Source organism: Oncorhynchus keta, chromosome 1 (assembly GCF_023373465.1).
Source record: "Oncorhynchus keta strain PuntledgeMale-10-30-2019 chromosome 1, Oket_V2, whole genome shotgun sequence".
Taxonomy (NCBI): Eukaryota; Metazoa; Chordata; class Actinopteri; order Salmoniformes; family Salmonidae; genus Oncorhynchus; species Oncorhynchus keta.
In genome coordinates, this window is record NC_068421.1 from 26,038,520 (window position 1) to 26,065,700 (window position 27,181).

At 40.6% G+C, this 27,181-nt stretch overlaps 3 protein-coding genes across 8 annotated transcripts; 2 read left to right on the plus strand and 1 right to left on the minus strand.

The window, feature by feature from the left end:
- The first annotated feature begins 1,397 nt into the window (after positions 1-1,397).
- On the plus strand, positions 1,398-7,509 carry LOC118358077 (mucin-13-like). 3 transcript variants are annotated; one of them, XM_035735549.2, is made up of 7 exons: positions 1,398-3,752; positions 3,947-4,204; positions 4,342-4,454; positions 4,548-4,764; positions 4,990-5,127; positions 5,282-5,428; positions 5,892-7,509. In XM_035735549.2, exons 1-7 carry the CDS (start codon positions 3,608-3,610, stop codon positions 6,149-6,151), a joined length of 1,278 nt encoding a protein of 425 aa, XP_035591442.1. In that variant the 5' UTR covers positions 1,398-3,607; the 3' UTR covers positions 6,152-7,509. The 3 variants fall into 3 exon arrangements, with proteins under 3 accessions (XP_035591442.1, XP_035591515.1, XP_035591601.1); XM_035735622.2 differs by having other exon boundaries at positions 2,057-3,752; positions 5,282-5,314; XM_035735708.2 differs by lacking the exon at positions 5,282-5,428 and having other exon boundaries at positions 2,057-3,752.
- Positions 7,510-10,776: 3,267 nt separating this feature from the next.
- LOC118358223 (microtubule-associated protein 6 homolog) lies at positions 10,777-16,956 on the minus strand. Of its 2 annotated transcripts, XM_035735919.2 has the most exons (4): positions 15,841-16,956; positions 14,461-14,686; positions 13,902-13,950; positions 12,944-13,088 (listed from the first exon to the last, which is right to left on the minus strand). In XM_035735919.2, the coding sequence occupies exons 1-3, from the start codon at positions 16,584-16,586 to the stop codon at positions 13,906-13,908; spliced, it is 1,017 nt and encodes a 338-aa protein (XP_035591812.1). In that variant the 5' UTR covers positions 16,587-16,956; the 3' UTR covers positions 12,944-13,088; positions 13,902-13,905. The 2 variants fall into 2 exon arrangements, with proteins under 2 accessions (XP_035591728.1, XP_035591812.1); XM_035735835.2 differs by lacking the exon at positions 13,902-13,950 and having other exon boundaries at positions 10,777-13,088; positions 15,841-16,952.
- On the plus strand, positions 16,651-23,806 carry LOC118358328 (diacylglycerol O-acyltransferase 2-like). 3 transcript variants are annotated; one of them, XM_035736059.2, is made up of 8 exons: positions 17,123-20,093; positions 20,301-20,420; positions 20,754-20,859; positions 20,975-21,047; positions 21,168-21,363; positions 21,545-21,707; positions 21,833-22,047; positions 22,264-23,806. In XM_035736059.2, exons 1-8 carry the CDS (start codon positions 20,036-20,038, stop codon positions 22,413-22,415), a joined length of 1,083 nt encoding a protein of 360 aa, XP_035591952.1. In that variant the 5' UTR covers positions 17,123-20,035; the 3' UTR covers positions 22,416-23,806. The 3 variants fall into 3 exon arrangements, 1 of the variants encoding a protein (XP_035591952.1); XR_008137234.1 differs by lacking the exons at positions 17,123-20,093; positions 21,545-21,707; positions 22,264-23,806 and adding an exon at positions 16,651-16,797 and having other exon boundaries at positions 20,754-21,047; positions 21,845-21,990; XR_008137245.1 differs by lacking the exons at positions 21,545-21,707; positions 22,264-23,806 and having other exon boundaries at positions 17,711-20,093; positions 20,754-21,047; positions 21,845-21,990.
- Positions 23,807-27,181: the final 3,375 nt, after the last annotated feature.

Sequence of the window (27,181 nt, forward strand, 5' to 3'; positions counted from 1 at the left end):
CTTCAAGTGATGCCACCAATCCCTCAACAACATCAACAGTCACTACAAGTGATGCCATTATTCCCTTAACTACACCGACAGTCACTTCTCGTTATGCCACCACTCCCTCAACTACAACAACACCCACTTCAAGTGATGCCACCACTCCCTCAACTATATTAACAGTCACTTCAAGTGATGCCACCACCACGACCTCAACTATATCAATAGTCACTTCAAGTGATGCCACCATTCCCTCAATGACATCAACAGTCACTACAAGTGATAGCATCATTCCCTTAACTACATCAACAATCACTTCAAGTGATGCCACCACTCCCTCAACTGCATCAACAGTCACTTCAAGTGATTCCACCACCACCTCAACTATATTAATAGTCACTTCAAGTGATGCCACCATTCCCTCAACAACATCAACAGTCACTACAAGTGATAGCATCATTCCCTTAACTCTCTCAACAGTCACCTCAAGTGATGCCACCACCACCTCAACTATATCAATAGTTACTTCAAGTGACGCCACCAATCCCTCAACTATAACACCCACCTCAAGTGATGCCACCACCACCTCAACTATATCTATAGTCACTTCAAGTGATGCCACCAATCCCTCAACTACATCAACAGTCACTTCTAGTTATGCCACCACTCCCTCAACAGTCACCTCAAGTGATGCCACCACCACCTCAACTATATCTATAGTCACTTCAAGTGATGCCACCAATCCCTCAACTACATCAACAGTCACTTCTAGTTATGCCACCACTCCCTCAACAGTCACCTCAAGTGATGCCACCACCACCTCAACTATATCTATAGTCACTTCAAGTGATGCCACCACTCCCTCAACTACGTCTACAGTCACTTCAAGTGATGCCACCACTCCCTCAACTACGTCTACAGTCACTTCAAGTGATGCCACCACTCCCTCAACTACGTCTACAGTCACCTCAAGTGATGCCACCACCACCTCAACTATATCAATAGTCACTTCAAGTGATGCCACCAATCCCTCAACTACATCTACAGTCACTTCAAGTGATGCCACCACTCCCTCAACTATATCTATAGTCACTTCAAGTGATGCCACCACTCCCTCAACTACGTCTACAGTCACTTCAAGTGATGCCACCACTCCCTCAACTACGTCTACAGTCACCTCAAGTGATGCCACCACCACCTCAACTATATCAATAGTCACTTCAAGTGACGCCACCAATCCCTCAACTACATCAACAGTCACTTCTAGTTATGCCACCACTCCCTCAACAGTCACCTCAAGTGATGCCACCACCACCTCAACTATATCTATAGTCACTTCAAGTTATGCCACCACTCCCTCAACTACATCAACAGTCACTTCTAGTTATGCCACCACTCCCTCAACAGTCACTTCAAGTGATGCCACCACTCCCTCAACTACGTCTACAGTCACTTCAAGTGATGCCACCACTCCCTCAACTACATCAACAGTCACTTCTAGTTATGCTACCACTCCCTCAACTATATCAATAGTCACTTCAAGTGATGCCACCAATCCCTCAACTACATCAACAGTCACTTCTAGTTATGCCACCACTCCCTCAACTATATCAATAGTCACTACAAGTGATGCCACCACTCCCTCAACTACATCAACATCCACTTCAAGTGATGCCACCACTCGGCCATCACCCACTTCAAGTAATGGCAGCTCTCACTCAACTACATCAACAGTCAATTCAAGTGATGCCACCACTCCCTCAGCTACATCAACAGTCACTACAAGGGATGCCATCATTCCCTTAACTACATCAACAGTCACTTTTAGTTATGCCACCACTCCCTCAACTACACCAACACCCACTTCAAGTGATGCCACCACTCCCTCAGCTACATCAACAGTAATTTCAAGTGATGTCAACCCTCCCAAAATTCCCTCAACAGTCAGTTCAAGTGATTCCACCACTTCCTCAACAGTCAGTTCAAGTGATGCCACCACTCTCTCAAATACATCAACAGTAATTTCAAGTGATATTACATCAACATTCATTACAAGTAATGCCACAACCCCTCAACTACATCAACACCCACCTCAAATGATGCCATCACTCCATCAACAGTCACTCAAAGTAATGTCACCACTCATTCAACTACATTGACAGTAACTTCAAGTGATACCACCACTACTACATTGACTTCAAGTAATATTACATTAACACCCAATTCAAATGAAGACACTACTCCCTCAACTACATCAACATCCACTTCAAGTGATGCCACCACTACTTCAACTACGTCTACAGTCACTTCAAGTGATGCCACCACTCCCTCAACTACATCTACAGTCACTTCAAGTGATGCCACCACTCCCTCAACTACGTCTACATCCACTTCAAGTGATGCCATCACTCTCTCAACTACATCAACATCCACTTCAAGTGATGCCACCACTCCCTCAACACCCACTTCAAGTAATGGCAGCTCTCACTCAACTACATCAACAGTCAATTCAAGTGATGCCACCACTCCCTCAGTTACATCAACAGTCACTACAAGGGATGCCATCATTCCCTTAACTACATCAACAGTCACTTTTAGTTATGCCACCACTCCCTCAACTACACCAACACCCACTTCAAGTGATGCCATCACTCCATCAACAGTCACTCAAAGTAATGTCCCCACTCATTCAACTACATTGACAGTAACTTCAAGTGATACCACCACTACTACATTGACTTCAAGTAATATTACATTAACACCCAATTCAAATGAAGACACCACTCCCTCAACTACATCAACATCCACTTCAAGTGATGCCACCACTCCCTCAACTACATCAACAGTGACTTCAAGTTATGCCACCACTCCCTCAACTACATCTACAGTGACTTCAAGTTATGCCACCACTCCCTCAACTACATCAACAGTGACTTCAAGTTATGCCACCACTCCCTCAACTACATCAACAGTGACTTCAAGTTATGCCACCACTCCCTCAACTACATCAACAGTGACTTCAAGTTATGCCACCACTCCCTCAACTACATCAACAGTGACTTCAAGTTATGCCACCACTCCCTCAACTACATCAACAGTGACTTCAAGTTATGCCACCACTCCCTCAACTACATCAACAGTGACTTCAAGTTATGCCACCACTCCCTCAACTACATCAACAGTGACTTCAAGTTATGCCACCACTCCCTCAACTACATCAACAGTGACTTCAAGTTATGCCACCACTCTCTCAAATACATCAACAGTGACTTCAAGTTATGCCACCACTCTCTCAAATACATCAACAGTGACTTCAAGTGATGCCACCACTCCCTCAACACCCACTTCAAGTAATGGCAGCTCTCACTCAACTACATCAACAGTCACTACAAGGGATGCCATCATTCCCTTAACTACATCAACATCCAGTTCAAGTGATACCACCACTACTTCACCTACGTCTACAGTCACTTCAAGTGATGCCACCACTCCCTCAACTACATCCACAGTCACTTCAAGTGATGCCACCACTCCCTCAACTACATCCACAGTCACTTCAAGTGATGCCACAACTCCCACTGCTACATCGACAGTCACAAGTGATGTCACTACTCTAAGACCAATAATGCCGTCAACAAGTGGTACTACTACAGTAATAACAAGAACCTCAACATTTGTAGCAGTATCCACTCCCTCAACTCCCTCACAGGGACTAACTTTCAGAGACACTACTTTGGTGACAACAATCAAAACCACTGTTGCAGAATGCGGTAAGATTATATGCACTCATTCTCAAAAACCATCATAAGATAATATGATTCTTAATAACAAAAGTAGTAGACATAGTATAGAATTATTTATGTTTTAACTTACAAATTGATACCAACGACTATTGAAATGTGTGAAAATATTGCTGTACATACACAGAATTATTTTACCTTTATTTATTGTCATTTGTTTTCAGTGTCAGAAACTCTGGTGAATGTCATCAGGCTGGAGAAAATCACCAGTAAGTTAATCAGTGTGAGTTGGACAGGTATTAACCTGGACCAGCAGATACAGTACAAAGTGAAGCTGGAGTCTGGTTCCAACTCAAGCCAGAGTGAGACCTCAGCCACCAAAGCTGTTTTCTCAGACCTTACTCCTGGAACCATGTACACTCTGAATATTGAGTACTTATCCTGCAGTATCAAGAAATACATTTCAGCAAACATAATCACTGGTATGTCAAAATGTTTTCAAGTAATCTGCTTAAATTCACTAAGAACCTACTTTTGTTTAAAAAAATATATAGATCAAATTAGTACAATGGGACATTTCTTTTGGTGAATGTTAATTTATCTTTTTTTTCTCCAAAAGCTGGAAAGGTCTATGAATCTTTCACTCGAATTCCAGGCAGAGATTTTGTGTCTGATTATACAAATCAATCCAGCAAACTTTACAAAGACTTTGTAACAAATTTCACCATGCAGGTAAATATTCACTAAGCATTTTTTATAATTGCTTTTTCATTTGAGTCATATAATGTAACCCTGTATGATTTAAATGCACATGTTTCTTTAAAGGTTGAAAACAATCTCCCGGAGGAATACCGGGACCTTATCAGGGATAAAGAAATGGTGATTGTTGTGACTGGTGTTCGCAGAGGAAGTGTGATCGTTGACTTTGATCTGGTCACTGCTCTGGAGGTCAACCTGTCAACCTCTGACGTGCAGAACAGCGTCATCAATGCGCTGAAATCATCTGCACTCGGAGTGGATCTGAATATCACCTCTGTAAAAGGTTCAATTCCAATAACTACGTACAATGATATTTTCTATGCTAGTTAATCAAACATGTGATTTTGGAATAAATATTTAAGAAACAGAAATATTGATCCTCTGGATCAATTGAATGATAGATTTGTATATCTAGGTATAACACAAGTCTACATTCACACCAGGTGGTTATCATATCGCCATGTGTATTTAGTGGCTTTTAGTAACTTCATTTATTACTTTATTACAGAGGCAGATATCTGTCAAAGAGGCAGTTACACATGCTCAAAAAATGCCAGCTGTATCAGAGAGGGACCTTCACATACATGTGAATGCAAGGCAAAATTCCATGACAAAAATCCAACCGTACCGGGAACTGACTGCAAGAGTAAGAAAACTTTGTTGCTTGAAATGTGCGCTACACTTTACATTAAATAAGTACTTTATACAAGAGTAATTACCAGCGGAATAGCATTTGTTATTACCCTGTAATACCCTAGTAAGTACCTCCAGTTAAGCAGTATTTACTCACTATTTTGTAGGAAATATCACTCCAGGTGCAGATCCATGCAAAGGTTTGTGTTCATCACTTGCTCAGTGTGTGGTTGGTCCTGGAGGCAGCCAGCAGTGTAGCTGCTATCCTGGTTTGATAGATCAGAATCCTGTTAATCCTGGGAAGCTGTGCATAGGTACACTAACGTCCTCTGCTTCAAAATGTATGTAGACATCTACTTTACTATTTTTTTACATCTAGGTTGTCCCCAGAATACGGCGTGTTCTGACAGAGCCATCCTTTGACATGACAGTGGTGGGCTTTCAGAGGGGTAGTGTGGTAGTTAGGATGATGTGTGGTTTTAATGAGAATATTTACACGGATGAAAGAGCTCTCCAGACTGCTCTACAGGGCACTATCTGTAAACACCTGGACATAACCGCCATAACTACCATGAAAAGTATCTTTAAAACATTGCATTTTTTTGTGTGAATTGGCATTACATGGCGATGGTGTTTGTTTAGTTGAATTAATGTATGTGACTTAGTTGTGATTTCACTAATTTCTTCTGTTTATTTTATGTGGGATGCTGCTTATCTAATATTGTCCTTTCAGTAGTTACTTACAGACATTGACCAAACATTTGTTTTTCCCTGTAGGAGTTTCCCAGATATCAACGGCCCCGGGAGAAGGCTGGAAAGTGGCGACCATAGTCCTGGGAGTTCTGCTGGGCTTGATTTTGTTAGTCGGGGTTGTCGTTCTGGTCAGCACCGCAGTGAGGAAAGCAACTGGCAAGCTGACCTCATACAACCTCCAGCACACAGAGCACAACAGACAGGTGGTGTCCAATGACTATTTACAAGGATGTTATTCTTACCAGATCAAAAATATCAAGATATTGAATATTAATAACATTTGAATTATATATTTTGATAGACAAAAGTATCAGCTATCACACCATGTAAAGGAACAACGTCCTAATTCTTTAATTGTTTTATAAAATTCAACTGGATTGATGTCAACTCCGTCAGACAAATATTTATTATCCAACAAGTGTTAAATAAAGGCCTTGATTGTTTAATTCGAACATTAGATTATTGAAATATGATATGATAATGCTCCAAGGCTAATTTCGTTAGCATTTTGACATGTTTTTCTAGATTCAGAACATAAAACAACATTTGGAAAGCAAACAATAACCCTTAGGTCTAACACAGCAAATAAGTCAGTAGTTTAAGCATATGTTGCAACAATGTTAAAATATTTTTTTGCTGAATATTGACAAAAAGATCGATATTAAGAGGGTTAGCCATCAGTGAGTTGACAAGCCATTGACGAGGCTAATAACAAATACTCAAAACAGCTTCTAAAAATAAACGTTTAATACAAACACTGGTAAAAATATAACCATACTATCAGATCTTTCAGCACTCTGACGGAGTTGACTTTAGACAAAAATCTGACGGAGTTGATGTTTTACGGAGTTGACAAAAAAATAAAATATTTCTTCTTCAATCAAGTAATATGCTAAGTTTATCCTCAGTTTCTTTATGACTCTAAAACCTAATCATATAATGTCCTATCTTAATCTATTCGGCAGATGGAGTTGACAGTTTATGATTGTGACAATGGTGATTTTAATATGGTTTGTTTAAATCTATCAAAAGGAGAGAACTTTACAGACCGTGAGTTGTCTTGTTGCACTACAGGTAATGAGGACATGAAGAAGGTGTCCTGATGGTGAAGCTGTCCCTGCTCATTCATGATTAATTTAGGGTTTTAGACAAATCTGCCAATGTTGACCAAATCTCCTAGTTTTGAGAGAAATATTCTTTAAAGTCAGAGAGGGCTATTGGAAGAAACTACATACGATATTTTTTCATTTAGTATTCATTATTGCTTGTTTTTAAAAACGTTAAACGCTTTTTTTGGAGAGTTTGAAATTGGGATCCTTTGTAAGGGCATGTCACATTCTGACCTTAGTTTCTTTTTATGTCTTTGTGTTAGGTTGGTCAGGGCGTGAGTTGGGGTGGGTAGTCTATGTTCTTTTTTCTATGTTATATTTCTATGTCTTGGCCTGGTATGGTTCTCAATCAAGGACAGCTGTCTATTGTTGTCTCTGATTGAGAACTATCCTTAGGTACCCTTTTCCCCCACCTGTTGTGTGGGAAGTTAACTTTGTCTTTGTTCAGGGCACATAGCCCAAAGCTACACGGTTTGGTTTTTGTTCTTTGTTTTGTCGGTGTCATTTTTGAATAAAGAGAAAATGTACGCTTACCATGCTGCACCTTGGTCCAGTCCTTCAGCCAGCCGTGACAGGGCATTTCTGGGTATAGAGCCGACATGGAAATTAATAATATTACAAATATTTTGACAATTTCAAAATCAAGTCTTTGCTCTAATAAAATTCCCCTAAATGTATTTTAAGGTCAAATAATGCAAAAAAAGATATATAAAAAAATCAAGTATAAAAATCTAGTTTCCATGCCGGACAAGGATTGTCCCGACTTTCAAAAATCCCTGAATTAAGATTTGTCACTCATGAAAACAGGAATAATAAGGTTTGGATCTGGAGAAAACATTTACTATTGCATTGGGAATTAAATATATTGTTTTAAAGTGCTATTGTGTAAGTGTGCAACTTCACTGAGTGCATAATGGCCTGGATCTTATTGCAGTGGATAAGAGTACTGAAAAAATCCACCAGAAGCCACAGTTGTCTGATAACTGAATATAGTACCATGACATCACCTGTGTCAGAGTGTGAGTGCAATGCCATGAACCCATAAAAAGAACAAAAAATGTTTTGTTATTTAACTATGCAAGCCAGTTAAGAGCAAATTCTTATTTACAATGATGGCCTACTCCAGCCAAACCCAGGTGATGCTGGTCCAATTGTGCGTCAAATGTGAAGCAGCCTGGATTCAAACCAGAGACTGCAGTGATGCCTCTTGCACTGAGATGCAGTGCCTTACACCGCTGTGCCACTCGGGAGCCCTAAAACTCATAAAGGGCTCATTTAAAAAAAAATAGCAGTCTTATTATTGTTCAGTTAATAATCAGCATGATTGAGGGCTTGGTAAAATCATTTAAATAAACATTTAATTTGTATTTTTATATTATTCATTTTGAATGTGCCTTTAAACATACCTGTATTCGTCTTGGAGGAAGGTGATTCTATTTTGCAGACAAGCACCTCATTCGCTCCTCCAATCTCCTTCACTTAGTACAGACTACATGATATATCAATGTATCAATGATGTCGTTCTTGCTGTGGGTGATTCTTTGATTCACCTCTACGCAGACGGCACCATTCTGTATACATCTAGCCCTTCTTTGGACACGGTGTTAACAAAACTCCAAATGAGCTTCAATGCCATACAACACTCCTTCTGTGGCCTCCAACTGCTCTCCTTCCAGACTCATATTAAACTAAATGCATGCTCTTCAACCGATCACTGCCCACACCCGCCCGCCCGACAAGCATCACTACTCTGGATGCTTCTGACTTAAAATATGTATACAACTATAAATACCTAGGTGTCTGGCTAGACTGTAAACTCTCCTTCCAGACTCATATTAAGCATCTACAATCCAAAGTTAAATCTAGAATTGGCGTCCTATTTCGCACTCATTTTACCATTCCCTGGTAAAACTGACTAAAAACTTGACTTCGGCGATGTCATTTACAAAATAGCCTCCAACACTACTCAGCAAATTGGATGCAGTCTATTGCAGTGCCATCTGTTTTGTCACCAAAGCCCCATATTTATTTAACTTAGTAAGTCAGTTAAGAACACATTCTTATTTTCAATGACTGCCTTGTTCAGGGGCAGAACAACAGATTTTTACCTTGTCAGCTCAGGGATTTGATCTTGCAACCTTCCGGTCACTGGTCCAACACTCTCACCACTAGGCTACCTGCCGCCCCAATATGCTCTCGCTGGCTGGTCCTCGCTACATATTCGTTGACAAACCCACTGGCTCCAGGTCATCTATAAGTCTTTGCTAGGTAAAACTCTGCCTTATCTCAGCTCACTGGTTACCATAACAACACCCACCTGTAGCACACACTCCAGTGGGTATATTTCACTGGTCGTTCCCAAAGCCAATACCTCTTTGGCCGCCTTTCCTTCCAGTTCTCTGCTACCATTGACTGGAACGAATGTTAAAAATCACTGAAATTGGAGACTTATAACTCCCTCAATAACTTTACACATCAGCTGTCAGAGCAGCTTACCGATCGCTGCAGCTGTACACAGCCCATCTGTAAATAGCCCATCCAACCAACTACCTACCTCATCCCCATATTTGTTTTCTTCTGCTCTTTTGCACTCCAGTATTTCTACTTGCACATCCTCATCTGCACATATATCACTCCAGTGTAAATGGCTAAATTGTAATTACTTCACCACTTATTGGCCTATTTATTGACTTACCTCCTTACTTCATTTGCACACACTGTATACATATGCTTCTATTGTGTTATTGACTGTACATTTGTTTATCCCATGTGTAACTCTGTGTTGTTCTTTTTGTCGCACTGCTTTGCTTTATCTTGGCCAGGTCGCAGTTGTAAATGAGAACTTGTTCTCAACTGGCCAACCTGGTTAAACAAAGATGAAATAAATAAACAAAAATGATTATACTGGTGGGGTCTTGACTGTTCACATGGCAACAGGGGCAGTCCTGGTAGGCTAGACTTCTCTGGGGCAGACAGACTGACGTTCCCTGGTATTAACTCCCAGACAGGAGAAGTTGTCTGTCACTCCAGATCAGTCCTTTCCTGATTCGCTCATTATTCATTAATAGGTCTCATGTCTCCACTGAGTCCAGTCTCTCAGTTAAATAGCTGCAGAATGTGGGAGTGTCTACATTTGTTATAGAATCACCTTGTTCTTTACAAAAGGTAAAGGAAGAAGAAATGTCTGATCATCCGTTTGAAGACGGAGCACTAATGTTTTACTTTTTACCCAATTGGAGATACAAAGTCAGCTAGCGTGGACCTGGTGAATGTAGATTAAAATAATTAAACATCACCTTTATTCTTGTAAAAGGTCTACAGTATGGCAAGCTATGTGCGTGAAGATACTTCTGGCCAAACAGGGGATTCTGCATTAGGCAGTTCCACTGCCATCTTTGCTCCTCCATTAAATATTCAATACAGCTCTCCAAATAGTGGCCCATAACAACTTAATTATTCAGGAGGTTTTACATCAGGATGACTGAATCACAGACAAACAACAGACACTGCATGTGTTCAGTCCTTCATTGGATTGGCTAGGAAAGCAATCAATTACTGTTTCCATGTTATAGCTGCAGTTGTCTGAGGGCACCTTTTGTTTGTGGGAAGCAAAATAATTTGTTGACTTCTTGTTGATGGGGCCATTTATATCTCAGAACTAATTCCTGATGATGCTTTTCTGCTCCTCATTTAGCAATAGTGGGAAGTGTTCCTTGTGTTACCAATTGTAACACATGTTTTTGTTCAAGTTGTACTTTATGCTTATATGATTAAATAATTGTAATTTGACAGAACGTGAATACCACTGCCATAACAAACACTTTATTGTACCACCCAATGAGAAATAGCAAAGCAACCAAACCATCTTCAGTGGACCTTACATCATTTCTCTGAATCTTTAATGTCCACTAAAATAAAAAGAGGCAGTTTTGGTGCCCTCATTTTCCAATAGGTTTTTCAATCTCTCTTTGTCTATGTAGCGTAATAAAAACCACTACCTCTTCTGAAGGAGTCTGAGAGAGTGTCTATGGGCCAGTTCAAGACTTCAAGTGCATTAACTAATACTCTATCATGATAATAGGTCACAACATTCAGATTCTGCTTCAACATTTTTAATTAGTTCATTCAGAGCAAGCTGAGAATACAAGCACACAATCACAACACATCTGCAGTAAATGACATCATATCGTCTTCATTTCACACGGTTCGAGTACATTCGCATCAAACTGACAGCATATAGATGAGAGAGTAATAGCACCGAGGTGTGGTGTGCTCAGCACGTTAGTTACTGTACTGGGGGGGCAGGCTCTAGGAGCCGGCGAGTTGCGGAGGTCTAACACACTGAACCCTGACAGGCACTAGAGAGCAGGGTGGTCTGGGGGTACAATAGACAGTAGCAGACACACAGCAGCATATGAGAGGACTGCCACATACTGTAACACACTGGCGGACTGCAGGTGCACAGACATGAGAAAGACAGGGTGAGATGATTTCAGAGTAGCACTCACTGTGAATAGATGTGATATCAATGGTTCCAGACAGACAGCTGCATGTTCCAAAAAGTGGTTTTGATCTTCTTATCCTGGCCCCCTCCTTATCTTTCTACACCTAACTACTGAGCCCATTGAAGAAAGTGGAGGTGATTGAGTAAATACAGTAGGTTTTCCTATGTCCTATATCATACATATGCTTATTTTTTACATTATACATGTTTTTGCACACCAATAGCATCACAGCTTTGTAATGACTATAATAACGACGAATCATTAAATAGGGTTATATTATCAGAAATACATCAGTTTTCATACTGTATCAAATAACTGGAAAGTGGACAGAGTGGTTCTCACATTGAAGAAGGCAGTAGAACCATGTGTGTGAAGGCAGAACTACAAAGCTGGTGGGTTGACATAACAGTTTCAATAGGCACCAGAGTACTAAGTGCATCTTTTGTACTGTAAGTCAGTGACAGTTTTCTTGTTTGTTTGTGTAGACACTTATGGTATGAGATCAGACTATGACTACACATGCAGTTATTCTGGAAATGGTTTGCCTCCATTTGATTTATCATGAATGATTTCAATTACAAGCTAGTTTGGGACCACAAATAGGGCCTTGCATGCAAGTTGTAGCAATTACATTACAGTTCAATTGGTTTCTTAGCAACCAAATTTATGAAACCAGATATCCTCCCGAATATGATGAAATATTAAATGATGTTAAATCTTGGTCAAAAGAGCGCAGTCACTGTAACCAGGAAACGCTACAGTAGTTAAGATTTTATATCTGCAGAGACCACATAGTCAATGCCGTCTAAGAGATGGAAAAGAAGAACCATAGAGAATCCATCATCACTATGATGATAGGTAGTCAGAAAAAAAAGCTAAACCTCTCACTGCCTTCAACAGCCGTTTAAGAGCCACACACTGTGTATCAATGTCTCTCTGTTTTAGAATGGTTAATCATTCTTTCTACAAAGGTTTGACAAATGCAACAAAATAATGTGCAAAAAAGGTGCTGAGTTTTAACAGAGAGGAAGTGCACACACGCGCATGCAAACACACACACACGCACGCAAACACACACGCACGCACACACGCACACGCACGCGCACGCACGCACGCACGCACACACACACACACACACACACACACACACACACACACACACACACACACACACACACACACACACACACACACACAAACAAAGCATTATAGTTAAAGGAGGGCATGGTGAAGATGTCAAACTGTCAACTTAAAAGCTCCACATCTAGTATGTATACACAGAGATGAGGAACATGAAGGAAAAGACAAAGAGAAAGAGATAGACCAAATGGATGAGAGTTCTCTAATTCTTTAGGCAGCCTTTAATTCCCCAAATTAAGTAGTGCAGAGATGTTTTGTTTTTACTTTTTTGCCTCAGCCAGTCTATTGCTTATCTCTTTGCTCTTCTTTGAGATAACTCCTCCTGGCTTGGACTCGTCTGGTTTGGTGCTCGTGGAGGTTTTCTTCTTGGTTGACAGTGCACCAGCGATGGTCTTCTCTTTCACCTTTTTCACCATTTTGCTCGTTGTTGTTGGTGTCTTTTTTGGTTTGGTTTTTGTCTTGTCCACCTATAGGGGCAGAGACGAGGGCAGTTTGTACTTGACATCCTCCTAAAACTGGAAGTAAACTATGCAGCCAAAATGTCATCAGTCCAGGTTACAGTATCATCTTTGCAAAGATACTGTATGATACAGTAATACAAAGAGCTCATGAATCTCTAAGGTAATTCATTGCCTGGAGATGTTACAGTAAATGTTTATTATGAGCATGCAATACATACCTTCCTGTTACTAACATCAAATAAAAATAAAATAGCAAATGTCATCATCTTGTTGGTAATATTTGCAATGCGTGGTTAGTGCACTTACAATGAAAGAAAACCACTTGCGTCTATTGTAACAAAATCTCTGCTTAGAAAAATGAATTTCACAACACAAAGGCTGTGTCTAAAATACAAATTTACAGTATAAAATTGGGGTTAGTATAAGAACAACTAACTTAATATGCACAATCTTATTCTATTTCCCTGTGACGAGACTATATTTTTGGTCATTCAACTATTTTTTTTATTTTTTAAAGAAAATTTTGATGTTTGCCTTTTGTATAAAGTGCCACTTCTGACACCAATCAAACCAAAGAACTGAGAGTTGAAATGTCATGCAAAACAATACATTCATTTAATGAATCCAAGCTCTCTTGGTGGTCTTGAGAGAGGCATTCCAAACTCTGAAGATGTGGCTGATAGCTTTACAGAAGGATTGAATTATCTGTCAGTTTGGTGGCTAATGTGACCCTAGTCCTGTTGGTTAAGGTGCATTCATCAAGGCGTGAGTTAATCTGAGGTTAACCTCCATGCCTTCCAGAAGAAATTGACAACACACCTGACTACAGCAGATCTAGAATAGAGCTGCTCTCAGTCTCAGAACAGTCCTACAAGAGTGAGAGAGGGAGGGGCCATATAAACATAGCATGCAGACACATGAGACTTCCCTACCACGCACAAACATGCACGTGGAGATTTAATTAAGCTTGATTGATTACATTAGTTTTGTGATGTGCTAATGCTTATCTTCATTTTGTAGTTTAGACAGTTCCTCTGGGATTTTATGCTGTACAACTTTGCAAAGTAATTAGGACCATGGAACACGCAACAGTGATGATCTCAATCATTATTATTGTAGCATCTAAATCAAAATAGTATATTGCTTGAAGGAGAACATATACATGAAAACAACCATGTCCAGAATAACTAATGCAGTTGGAAGTGTAATTTGCATTATCTTAATTTCCAATTAGACATAAATACATAAACATGAATTGGCCCGTCACAGCAACAGGTTGGAAAACTCTAAATTGAACATGTATTTTGTGCAATTAGATACACATTTTAACATAACATAGTTAGTGTTCAGTGTCATATGCATGTTGATGTGGGCTCACCTTGGTGGTCTCCTTGCCGCCCGGCTCGTTGTACAGGCTGCGTATCCTCCTGCGCTCCAGCAACTTGTTGTCAGTGGGCTGCACCTTGGTCTGCTCCCCCTTGTAGGTGGCGCTGTAGCTGGTCTCCAGGCTGGTCTTGTCCTTCTCATCCAGAGGAGGTTTGTACTGAGACTGGGGCTTGGTTAACTTCACTGGCTTCACATCTTTGTATGCCTTGAACTCATTCCTGAAAATCAATGAATCAGCAAACTCAGCATTAGTTCCACTGTTGTTTTGTCTAGATGCCACTGTATTAATTCATCATAAAACAAATCACTAAGATTTATTATGAATCCCAAACAAACATTGCTGTTGCCCAAAATCGGTGGGAGGAAATTGACCAGCCAAAGTGTGGTCTACAGCCAAAGTGTACACCGGGAGTGTAGCATGACTCGTTAGTCTCTTTACTGCCCATTACAGTAACTACAACACAGAGATTATGCTTACTTTTACACACAGACGACAGCTGCAAAACTCTCTCCATATTTGACACAAAAACTCATTGACCTTGCAGTCAAAAATGAGGGAAACAAAGGGAGAGCCCCCCCAGAGAGGCATTAGGGATAGGTTGAGAACAGTAGACATGATTATATCCAGAGCTCCTGCCTTGGCCCTGACATGATGTGCTTCTGTATTGATCTGGTAATAGAGGAGGATGAAACAGGGGACAATCAATGCTGCAGCAGCTACCTACGACAATATTAGTCCGATCATCATGATCACAGGACACTGAAATGAGAGAACATATGTTATATCAAATATCAAAGTAAAAAAACATGTAAGATTCATCTAGAAATAAACTGACACGTACAATTCATGATGTAGAGGCAGTGTGGGCTTTCTTGAGTAGATTATAAAGCCCAGTAGGGATTATGTGCACTTTATTGTCAATAGACTGAAGGCTACATGCATCTTGGCTTTGCTACTGCTAGTACAGTAACTACCAAAAATGCATGCATCAATTGTTAATCAATTGTATTTAAATGTTGTGCACAATATGTTCTTATCTTACCAACATGTGCACAATATTTAAATACAATTGATTAATAATTGATGCATGTATTTAGGTAGTTACTGTAATGCAATATTAAGATGTTGTGTAATTAATTGTACATTGAGTATTGGCTAAGCAACACAAAATATTGTGTTATGTCTTGTTACATCATTTTGGGCTCCACAATAAAGTTAATTGTGGCCTACATTCCATGTTTAATTTATGGTTGATATACTGTATTTAAACTGTGAAAAAATATATTTCAGAGGCAGAAAATGTGTACATAAAGTAATTCAATAATAAACATTAAATGAAAATACATAGTCCCGCAGTAATCAGATCGTCACCTATAAGAGCTGCCAGTGCCAGTTGAGACGACCTGTTTTATCTGTCTGTTCAGCGCGTCTGCTGCTGCCCTTCCTTTCCCCTCCACAGTGCCACCTGCTGGTGGCTGTCCCTCCGTTTTGGCACTCACTTTCTTCTCTACACTCTTCTCCTTCATTGGTTTCTTTTTCCTCTCTATGGATTCTTTCTCTTGCACCTTTTCTTCAATTTCACTCTTCTCCACACCGCTCTCGGGCTCTGTGGCTGCATGCTCCAATTTGGTCCCAACGCCTCCTTCTTGGGCACCGGAGGAGGCAGTGGGGCTGGGTTTGGGGATCCAGGGGTGGTCTCCCTTTTTCGGGACAGGCCATGGTTTATAATCCTTCTGATACTGGGTTACGTTGTTGAAAGGAGTCGCCGAGGGGTGATATTCATTCTTGGGTTTGTAGCTGGGCTCCGGGCGTATATCTTTCCATTCCCTGAAATCCTGGCGCATCACAGACGCACTACAGCCATGTTTTCCTGATGCGGCACCAGTCGCGGGCGGTGCCTTGGCCGCCACCGCCCCCGGTTCACTGTGAGAAGGTTGGGTTTCTATGGTGATAGGTCCGGTCCTCTTCTGTCTAGATGGAGGCTGGGGGTGGAGGTGTTGCACCTCGGCCACATCCGAATATTTCGTGAAAACCAGAGGCACGGCGATGTCCGCTTTGTCTAATTCACTCCAGAAGCGGTTAATGCAGCAAGCCCGTGTGATGCACGGCCATGCCATAATCAACGATGGAGATAGAATAACCTATGTACTTCAAATCTGAATCGAAGTGTTAGGCTACTGATGAGAGTCCTGGAAGAACGTCCTACTCACGGACTGGAGACGGGGAAATGATGCTCCCTGCACCCACTCAAATGCTGTCCAGTCAGGAAAATGTACTTGTCCACCTATGTCTCATTTTTTTCAGAAATCCTACGATGCTTGCTAGATGGTAAGAAATGTATGAGTCTTATAATACAAATAGACAAAGACCTTTGTAGGCTACTAGTTCTGCACAGTTAAAATAATTTAAATTGAAATAGACTGGATTTGCTGTGTGGAGCACATTGCATTCGCGGTCTGGATCGGCTTTCTGGTTGCGCATCAGAGCGACCCCACCCCGCTACGTTTTGTAAAACCTCAGAAAATGCCCTGGGTCTGCATTGTGAACTGTCACCTGGGTCGGTCACGTCTAGGCCTTAAAGAGGGAGGAGACACTGCCTGGTTAACCCTTCTTTTCCCGTGGATGATGTACATACACTGCCGACCTCGGTCTAGTGTACAGTATAGTTTAGCTCTGCCCTCACAAACTGTAGATTAGAATGTATGATGGGAGATGTACAGGGATACAAAGTATATTAAAAGCAGGTGCTTTCACACAGGTGTGGTTCCTGTCCTATTTAAGCAATTAACATCCCATCATGCTAAGGGTCATGTATAAAAAATGTTTGGCAGAACATTATTTCGGCCCTTATTTTGGCTGCCATGGCTATGCCCCCATAAGATGACAATTCATCCACAGGGCATGAGTGGTCACTGAATGGTTTGATGAGCATGAACATTATGTAAACTATATGTCATGGACATCTCAGTCACCAGATCATAACTCAGTTGAACACTTACAGTATGTGAGATTCTGGAGCAGTGCCTGAGGCAGCGTTTTCCACCTCCATCAACAAAACACCAAATTGTAGAATTTCTCTTGGAAGAATAGTGTCGTATCCATCCAATAGTGTTCCAGACACTCTATGCCACCAATGCCCAATTAAGAAACTTTATGTTGGTATTTACTTTATTTTGGCAGTTACCTGTATGTCTATAGCCTAAAGCTCGGTGAGTAGGCTTTAGTTCAATACAGTACATGACAAAAAGTATGTGGACATCAGCTCATTGAACATTTCATTCCAAAACCATGGGCATTAATATGGAGTTGGTCCCCCCTTTCCTGCTATTTTTTACCTTCATTTAACTAGGCAAGTCAGTTAAGAACAAATTCTTATTTTCAATGACGGCCGAGGAACAGTGGGTTAACTGCCTGTTCAGGGGCAGAACGACAGATTTGCACCTTGTCAGCTCTAACCACTAGGCTACCCTGCCGCCTCCACTCTTCTGAGAAGACTTTCCACTAGATGTTGGAATATTGCTGCGGGTTCTTGCTGCCATTCAGCCACAAGAGCATTAGTGAGGTTGAGCACTGATGTTGGGCGATTAGGCCTGGCTCACAGTCGATGTTCCAATTCATCCCAAAGGTGTTTGATGTGGTTGAGGTCAGGACTCTGTACAGGCCAGTCAATTTCTTCCACACTGAACCATTTCTGTATGGACATCGCTTTGTGCACGGGGGCATTGTAATGCTGAAAAAGGAGAGGGCCTTCCACAAACTGCTGCCACAAAGTTGGAAGCACAGAATCATTGAGAATGTCATTGTATGCTGTAGCATTATGATTTCCCTTCACTGGAACTACAGGGCCTAGCACAAACCTTGAAAAACAGCCCCATACCATTATTCCTCCTCCACCAAACTTTAAAGTTAGCACTATGCATTGGGGCAGGTAGGGTTCCCAGATTCGTCCGTTAGAATTCCAGATTTCCACATACCTTTGTATATATAGCTTAGCATCAATACTGAATAATTATAAGTAGACCTATGGTGCTTGAGGCTATTGGGGTGTGATTCAGTGTGAGTAGTCCTACTTTATTGAGAATGTAAAGGTCACAAATATCAGTCGCAGAGACACCGTTGGGAACAAACACAGAAACACAGAGGGATAGAAAAAGCTACAAACAGTTGGAACAACCAGGGCATTATTCAAATCATTTACATGTGGCTGAGAGATGCAAAGTATCATCAATTATAATGGAGGGACCTATTAGATAGGCTTTGTGAACGGGTAAATTGCACAATTGTTTAGGTTTCATATCATGTGGGACTGTTATTGAATAAGCCATTATGAGGCTTATAATGCATTTAGGCTTTTTGTCTCCATTAATGAGACTAAAAGTGGCATTGATGGATAGCCGACCTGTCTTTGCTCATAGTGATCTGTTTAAATCTATACATTAACTAAGGAAACGTTGCCAATATAATTCAGGTGGCAATATTTATTGTATTATACTTGATTCAAAGAAAACTCCTTATAAATATGTACAGTATGCAAGATACATTTTCATGTTTATTTTCACCATGATTCATTCATTGGTTTCAATGTGGGGTCAAGGTTTCCTTTATTAAACAAAAAATGTTAAGATTACAGGATCATTGCAAAACAAAGACATGCTGTTAATTGTTACAGTAGCTGTTATGAACCAAGGACAGTCTATGAGACACGTTGTCTCAAAGCGCTGGAATGGAATCTCTCACCCTATGACTACCATTGGATTTTCCCAGCTTGTGTATCTGTTAATTTCGAGTTTGATGCCATGATCCATGGACTGATTGCTTAGTGAAAACACATTTGTTCAATCAAAGAAAAATCCATTTACCTTTCTGTTTTATTTTACTATCGGACACATTTCCTTTATTAGTTGACAATCATCATTGACACCCAATTCATCCCTTGCTTCTACCTGGTCTCAGAGAATGTTGTATTATTCTGTACGTAAATCCACAACACTTCATCATTTAGTATGATATTACGTTTCATATTAAGGTATGTATTAATATGTGGATGTGCATCACTCCTTTCGTATTATAAATGACAAATTACATGATGAAGTTCAAACTCGCAACCTTTGGGTTGCTAGATGTTCACCCTGACCAACCACCCTACTTTCGTTTCTGGCATAACTAACCATCTGTTTTATGTAACCATACCAAACTTAACATACCACACTAATTTGAGTGTCCTGGATTTACATGTACTATGTTACGCCTAGTCCATGAGACCAGGATGCTTGCTTACGTAGTTTATAAATGGCATGTAATATGACTAAAGAGAGGCAACATAGCCCAGTTGGGTCATTTTGACATAATGGAACAGATAATATACAAGGACAATGTTCAGATGTCCCCTGCACTAATAAAGAGAGTACACAATGCTCTCTGTGACAATCCCAGCACCCTTCACACTGTCGCCCCTCCCTTGAGGAGTATAAACTTGCTCAACTGAGTGTGAGAGCACTGATGTCATGGGTTGTAATAGAGATCACTAGTTGTATTGCCTGTTAACTGCTAACATTTTTGGCTTTCTATGTTCAATATTGTGGTTTTTAAGGCAATACTTGTGGCATACACCAGTGTCCTGCGAGGTAAGATCAGTTTTACGGGGTGCAATTAATCCATTCCAGTATAAATCCATTCATTATTAATTACATTTGGTTGATTTCTTGAATATTTTGGGATATTGGTTACATATTTTTTGTAGTTTTCAAGGTCATGAGAATAGAATATGATTGCATTTTAACTAGCAAAGGGTTGACATTAAACTTAATCAATCCTAATGTGATGTGTTTCAGGAACTGGCTCCGTCATCCTGTCGGCCCTGCTCTCTGTGCGCTGGGCCTGGTGTCCCAGGCTGGAGAAGCAGGTCCAGGTCTTCTCTGTCATGCAGTCCATCGTCTCCTTCCTTATCATGGGTGAGATTCCCTGATGAGCTCTAAACTCTTCACTGTAAAATGGCTGAAGCACTGGATTTTTGGTTTCTATTTATGTTTAGCATATAAAATGGCCAGCCTTTTATTGGGTTTCTTGGAAAACTGTTGGGTACTAGAGGGCATAAACATGGCACCATGGTCTTAATGGGTTGTAAAACCTCTAACTGGCTATGACACAGCACAAATAGTAATATATGATTCTCTAAACTTGTGTGCTTCTTTGTATACTTTTTTGTATTTTTACAGATTTTAATAGGATGTTTGTCAATGCAAAATGAATCTGTGTTTCATTCCCTGGCGTCTGTGTTGGACCAGGCCCTATATGCTCTGTGGTGATGCTGTACCTCCTCTGGACTGACCTCTGGTGTGTCACAGCCTCATGTACCATCTGGCTCTTCTATGATTGGAACACACAAACAAGGCAAGCTAATCGCTACATTTACATCGCTACTTCAGAGAATACAGTTGGAGTAGGGCACTGGTTGCTCTTCAGACTTACTGTAGCTTTTTGTTGATGATATGGTGTGTTGACTACTAGCTGGCCGAAGGGTCTCGTGTGTAAGGAACTGGACAGCGTGGACCTACTACCGAGACAACGACTGTATCCGAGTGAGTGATAGTAACTGCACACTGATGTCACATTTCAAATTAACTGTTGTTCAAGACAATATTTGCTATTTAGTATAATTTCAATGTTGAGTCTCATATTTAACAATCTTGTGATTTCAGCTTATCAAGACTCACAACTTGTTGCCCAATCGAAACTACATCCTTGGCTACCACCCACATGGAATTGGAGCACTGAGTCTGAGTCCAACTGAGTCCAATGGTTTTTCAGCCAAGTTCCCTGGAATAACACCATTTGTGGCTACCCTGGCTGGGAACTTCCACATGCCATTAGCCAGAGAGTACCTGGTGTCTGCAGGTGAGGACACTGGTCTCTGGTTAGTCTCAACCCATACTAAAACAATGAGTGATTGTTCGTAACATGGACATACATTGTAGATTAATTAACTCCAATGACAGTAAAGGTTTAATTTATAGATATGATTGAGTAGTTCTGTAAATGTTGCTCCTAAAAATAGTGATTCATTATTAATCTTCAGGGGTTTGTCCTGTGAATCGCGCCACTCTGGAGTTCATTCTGTCATGTAATGGAACAGGGAATGCAGTCATTATTAGTGTTGGAGGGGCAGCTGAATCTCGGTACTGTACTCTAGGAGTTCATTGTATGACCCTAAAGAACCGCAAGGGCTTTGTGAAACTGGCTTTGGTATACACAAACAATCCACACCAGAAAGCTACATTGATTCAAGGAGATACACTTTGAACAGACTGTCAAACTAATCATCTGGAGGTGAGACTGACTATGTTGTGTTGTGTCTTATTGTGTTATTGTCTAACAGGGCTGACCTGGTGCCTGTGTACTCATTTGGAGAGAATGATGTCTATAAGCAGCTGATACTGAATGAGGGATCGTGGTGGAGGCTGATCCAGAGGAGGCTACAGAAGATCCTGGGCTTTGCCCCCTGTGTGTTTCAGGGCCGGGGCCTCTTCTCCCCTGACACTTGGGGCCTGGTCCCCTTCTCCAAACCCATCAACTCAGTTGGTAAGCTTACCATGTTCCCTAGAAATAGTAGCGGGATGTGTGAAAAGTTATTTATATGTTATTACTATGTAATTACCATTTGACCATGTAATTTCTTAGTAATTTCTGTTCCTCTAAAACAAAGTGCAACCATTAAGGTATGTATGTGGGGAGTTCAGGTACATTTTTTATCTATTTTGGGGTGAGTAACACTGATAAAATTATTTTGCCTTTCAGTTGGAAAACCCATGGAGAAGCCCAAGATCAGTTCACCCAGCCAAGAATTGAATCATTACCACGCCATGTACATGAGCTCCCTTACACAGCTCTTTGACAAGCACAAGACCCACTTTGAGCTGAGGGAGGAGGATGTTCTGGTGATTCACTGAGGAGTGGTCATACCCTGACCGGGTCAGATGCAAGCAATACTCGTTGGCTGCTCCAGATAAGCCATGTACATTATGACTGAAGCTGTGACTACAGGAACCATCACACAGATCAAAGGCTACCTGTCAAGACAGACTGAAACACAATAGATGCTGCCGGTTTTTCTAGGATAATCACTAGGTGAAGTGTCCTGGGGGAAGATTGTTGTTTTATGTCTGGAACCATAGCCTGCTGTAGCACATTTGATGCATCATTCAATTCAATATAACCCCCAGGGGGTAGAACATTTCTTCAATTTCTGGTTCTGCTGATGAAAATAAAAACAGATAATGTGTATTTTAAATCCATAACATTTGTTTTTTTTAATCAGAACTGGGTTGTTTTCTTGGCACTTTCTAAATATATTTTGCAGCGAGAACATAGTGGTCAAATCACTTCTGTATTTGTCTTAACAAGTCAGTTGCATGGCCACACGGGGGGTGTCTTGACTCTTCACTACAGTGAACGAACCAATGTATCCCAGCTATTCAAACCATTTGTAAAACATTTTATATCAAGCAGGCATGCAATATCATGTATTATTAGTCAGTTGTATGCTTTAATATAACTATTCAGTGGTTCAGTGTGTATATTTAAAGATATTGTTCAGAGAGACACTATTTATCTAAATTCACTTGTCCTCAAATTGTTCCACATAAGAACAAGTGAGGTCAATAGACACTCAAGATGTAGCTTCCACATTATCATAATCTGTGACTATCTGTTCACAAAACAGTGATAAGAATATAGGTTTTAATAAAACATATACACACTATAACATCCCCCCCTTTATTTTAGAAGGGCACAGAATACGAAAAACATTCAACTGCCCTCTGATGTTATTGATCATAGTTTGAATCACTAAGCCCTCACTGAAAGCCCTTATTCTGCCTGTCAGTCAGTGCAGTGGTCCCCGGCCCTTCATCCATCCACATGTGCATCTGTGGAAGGAGTAAACAAATCAAATGTATTTATAAAGCCCTTCGTACATCAGCTGATATCTCAAAGTGCTGTACAGAAACCCAGCCTAAAACCCCAAACAGCAAGCAATGCAGGTGTAGAAGCATGGTGGCTAGGAAAAACTCTAGAAAGGCCAAAACCTAGGAAGAAACCTAGAGAGGAACCAGGCTATGAGGGGTGGCCAGTCCACTTCTGGCTGTGCCGGGTGGTAATGTTACCACAGCTTAACAAGTTACAGTATGTCACCATATTGACTTTCAGTTGCTCAAACACTACATATGCCTGTAAAACATTTGATATCTTTGTTTGTTCATTGTAAAGAAATGATGCCTTTGAGCCATTCACCCTGTAATTGTTGTCGTTTTAATTTTCTGGATTTTACAGCTAAACAATCAAAACATGGAAAAAACGAAATACTTTATAGTAGTATCATAAAGTTGGGTTGACACCTAATATTGAAAGTGAATCAATAAATGAAAGACTACACAACCAGCTGTAGAATATATGATTAGCATGCTATGTATATTGGCATGATTATTTAAAAAGCGCCACGTACATTTCCAATTTTTACCATTACCTATGCCCTCATGTCTCTTGCCATTTCTCTATTATGACATGGGTTATCATTTGTACTTACAGTTAAAGTCGGAAGTTTACATACACTTAGGTTGGAGTCATTAAAACTAGTTTCTCAATCACTCCACAAATGTATTGTTAACAAACTATAGTTTTGGCAAGTCGGTTAGGACATCTACCTTGTGCATGACACAAGTATTTTTCCAACAATTGTTTACAGATGTAATGATCGTCGTGGGTGGAAGAAGAGGAGGACCAATGCGCAGCGTGGTAAGTGTCCATATTGTTTTATTAAGAATACTGAACACTGAACAAAAACAATTAAACGAACAGTCCTGAACGGTGAAGCAAAACACAGAACAGAAAATAATCACCCACAAAACCCAGGTCGGAAAAGGACACCTAGGTATGATTCTCAATCAGAGACAACGAATGACACCTGCCTCTGATTGAGAACCATACCAGGCCAAACACAAAACCACAACATAGACTACAAAGACATAACAAAAGAACTAAGGTCAGAACGTGACAACAGACAGATTATTTCACTTATAATTCACTGTATCACAATTCCAGTGGGTCAGAAGTTGACTGTGCCTTTAAACAGCTTGGACAATTTCAGAAAATGATGTCATGGCTATAGAAGCTTCTGATAGACTAATTGACATAATTTCAGTCAATTGGAGGTGTACCTGTGGATGTATTTCAAGGCCTACCTTCAAACTCAGTGTCTCTGCTTGACATCATGGGAAAATCAAAAGAAATCAGCCAAGACCCCAGAAAATAAATTGTAGACCTCCACAAGTCTGGTTCATCCTTGGGAGCAATTTCCATACGCCTGAAGGTATCACGTTCATCTGTACAAACAATAGTACGCAAGTATAAACACCATGGGACCACGCAGCCGTCATACCGCTCAGGAAGGAGACGCGTTCTGTCTCCTAGAGATGAACTTACTTTGGTGCGAAAAGTGCAAATCAATCCCAGAACAACAGTAAAGGACCTTGTGAAGATGTGGGACGAAACAGGTACAAAAGTATCTACATCCACAGTAAAACGAGTCCTATATCGACATAACCTGAAAGGCCGCTCAGCAAGGAAGAAGCCACTGTTCCAGAACCGCCATAAAAAAGCCAGACTACGGTTTGCAACTGCACATGGGGAGTTTTTGGAGAAATGTCCTCTGGTCTGATGAAACAAAAATAGAACTGTTTGGCCTTAATGACCATCGTTACGTTTTCAAGGAAAAAGAGGGATGCTTGCAAGCTGAAGAACACCACCCCATCCGTGAAGCACGGGGGTGGTAGCATCATGTTGTGGGGGTGCTTTGCTGCAGGAGGGACTAGTGCACTTCACAAAATAGATGGCATCATGAGGTAGGAAAATGATGAGGATATATTGAAGCAATATCTCAAGACATCAGTCAGGAAGTTAAAGCTTGGTCGCAAATGGGTCTTCCAAATGGACAATGACCCCAAGCATACTTCCAAAGTTGTGGAAAAATGGCTTAAGGACAGCAAAGTCAAGGTATTGGAGTGGCCATCACAAAGCTCTGATCTCAATCCTATAGAAAATATGTGGGCAGAACTGAAAACGTGTGTACGAGCAAGGAGGCCTACAAACCTGACTCAGTTACACCAGCTTTGTCAGGAGGAATGGGCCAAAATTCACCCAACTTATTGTGGGAAGCTTGTAGAAGGCTACCCAAAACGTTTGACTCAAGTTAAACAATTAAAAGGTAATGCTACCAAATACTAATTGAGTGTATGTAAACTTCTGAACCACTGGGTATGTGATGAAAGAAATAAAAGCTGAAATAAATCATTCTCTCTACTATTATTCTGACCTTTTACATTCTTAAAATAAAGTGGTGATCCTAACTGACCTAAGACATGGAATATTTACTCTGATTAAATGTCAGGAATCGTGAAAAACTGAGTTTAAATGTATTTGGCTAAGGTGTTTGTAAACTTCCAACTTCAACTGTACTACATGCATTAATGACTTTGACCACCATATAGATCTTTTTAAGTTTTTCCGTAATCTGAGATTGTGTGAGTTCTTTAATGAGAGTGCAATTTACATGACTCCACTTGAAATGTCATCCTCAGTGAGATATACACATAGGTCTACTACTAGACTTACCTGCCCTACTGTGAGCCAAGCAGGAGATGGAGCCATCAACCAAGCTGAGGTACCTGACAACTCTGAGAGAACCACATTTAGAGCAAAAAGTTAATTCATACCTCCCCCAAACGCAATGCATCTGTAGAAACCTTCTGCAGGATTGTTGAAAATTATGTAGGTGTTAGACTGAAAGACAAACAGAAACACAAATCCTATGATAACCTGAGTAGAGACGAGAGAATGGCTCTTAAGGATCCTTCTATTATCATTAAAAAAAATAACAAAGGAGGACACATTTGCATACAAAACAAATGTGACTATGTAAATGAATGTGGCCCACAACTATCTAAAGGTGACTTCTATCACAAACTGAATCATGACCAAACCCTAGAATTCCAGCATAATATCATATCCGGCAAGCGGTGCCGGAGTGCCAAGTCTAGGACCAAAAGGCTCCTCAACAGCTTCTACCCTCAAGCCATTAGACTGCTGAACAATTCATAACCCCCCCACCACCACCTGTACACTGCTGCTACTCGCTGTTTGTTTGTTACCTATGCATAGTCACTTCGCCCCCACCTACATATACAGATTACCTCAACTAGCCTGTACCCCTGCACACTGACTCGGTACCGGTACCCCCTGTATATAGCCTCATTATTGTTATTCTTATGTTGTGTTACTTTTTATTGTTTATTTTTTATTTTAGCCTACTTGGTAAATATTTTCTACTTCATGAACTGTACTGTTGGTTAAGGGCTTGTAAGTAAACATTTCATGGTCAAGTCTACACCTATTGTAGCGGCGGCAGCGTAGCCTAGTGGTTAGAGTGTTGGACCAGTAACCGAAAGGTTGCAAGTTCAAATCCCCGAGCTGACAAGGTCATCTGTCGTTCTGCCCCTGAACAGGCAGTTAACCCACTGTTCCTAGGCTGTCATTGAAAATAAGAATTTGTTCTTAACTGATGTGCCTAGTTAAATAAAGATAAAATAAATCAATTGTATTCAGGGGCATGTGGCAAATAAAGTTTGATTTGATATCCACAGTGGAAATCTATTTGGAATCA

Bases quoted from the DNA above. Each gene is read 5' to 3' on its own strand.
- LOC118358077 (XM_035735549.2), top strand. From the start codon at position 3,608: ATGCCGTCAACAAGTGGTACTACTACAGTAATAACAAGAACCTCAACA. The intron at 3,753-3,946 runs GTAAGATTATAT...ATTTGTTTTCAG, and splicing joins AACCACTGTTGCAGAATGCG to TGTCAGAAACTCTGGTGAAT. The intron at 4,765-4,989 runs GTTCAATTCCAA...ACTTTATTACAG, and splicing joins GAATATCACCTCTGTAAAAG to AGGCAGATATCTGTCAAAGA.
- LOC118358223 (XM_035735835.2), bottom strand. From the start codon at position 16,586: ATGGCATGGCCGTGCATCACACGGGCTTGCTGCATTAACCGCTTCTGG. The intron at 14,687-15,840 runs GTGACGATCTGA...ATTGATTTTCAG, and splicing joins GGCACTGGCAGCTCTTATAG to GAATGAGTTCAAGGCATACA. The intron at 13,089-14,460 runs GTGAGCCCACAT...CTGCCCCTATAG, and splicing joins GCGGCAAGGAGACCACCAAG to GTGGACAAGACAAAAACCAA.
- LOC118358328 (XM_035736059.2), top strand. From the start codon at position 20,036: ATGTTCAATATTGTGGTTTTTAAGGCAATACTTGTGGCATACACCAGT. The intron at 20,860-20,974 runs GCAAGCTAATCG...GTGTTGACTACT, and splicing joins GATTGGAACACACAAACAAG to AGCTGGCCGAAGGGTCTCGT. The intron at 21,708-21,832 runs TTTGGTATACAC...TCTTATTGTGTT, and splicing joins AAGGGCTTTGTGAAACTGGC to ATTGTCTAACAGGGCTGACC.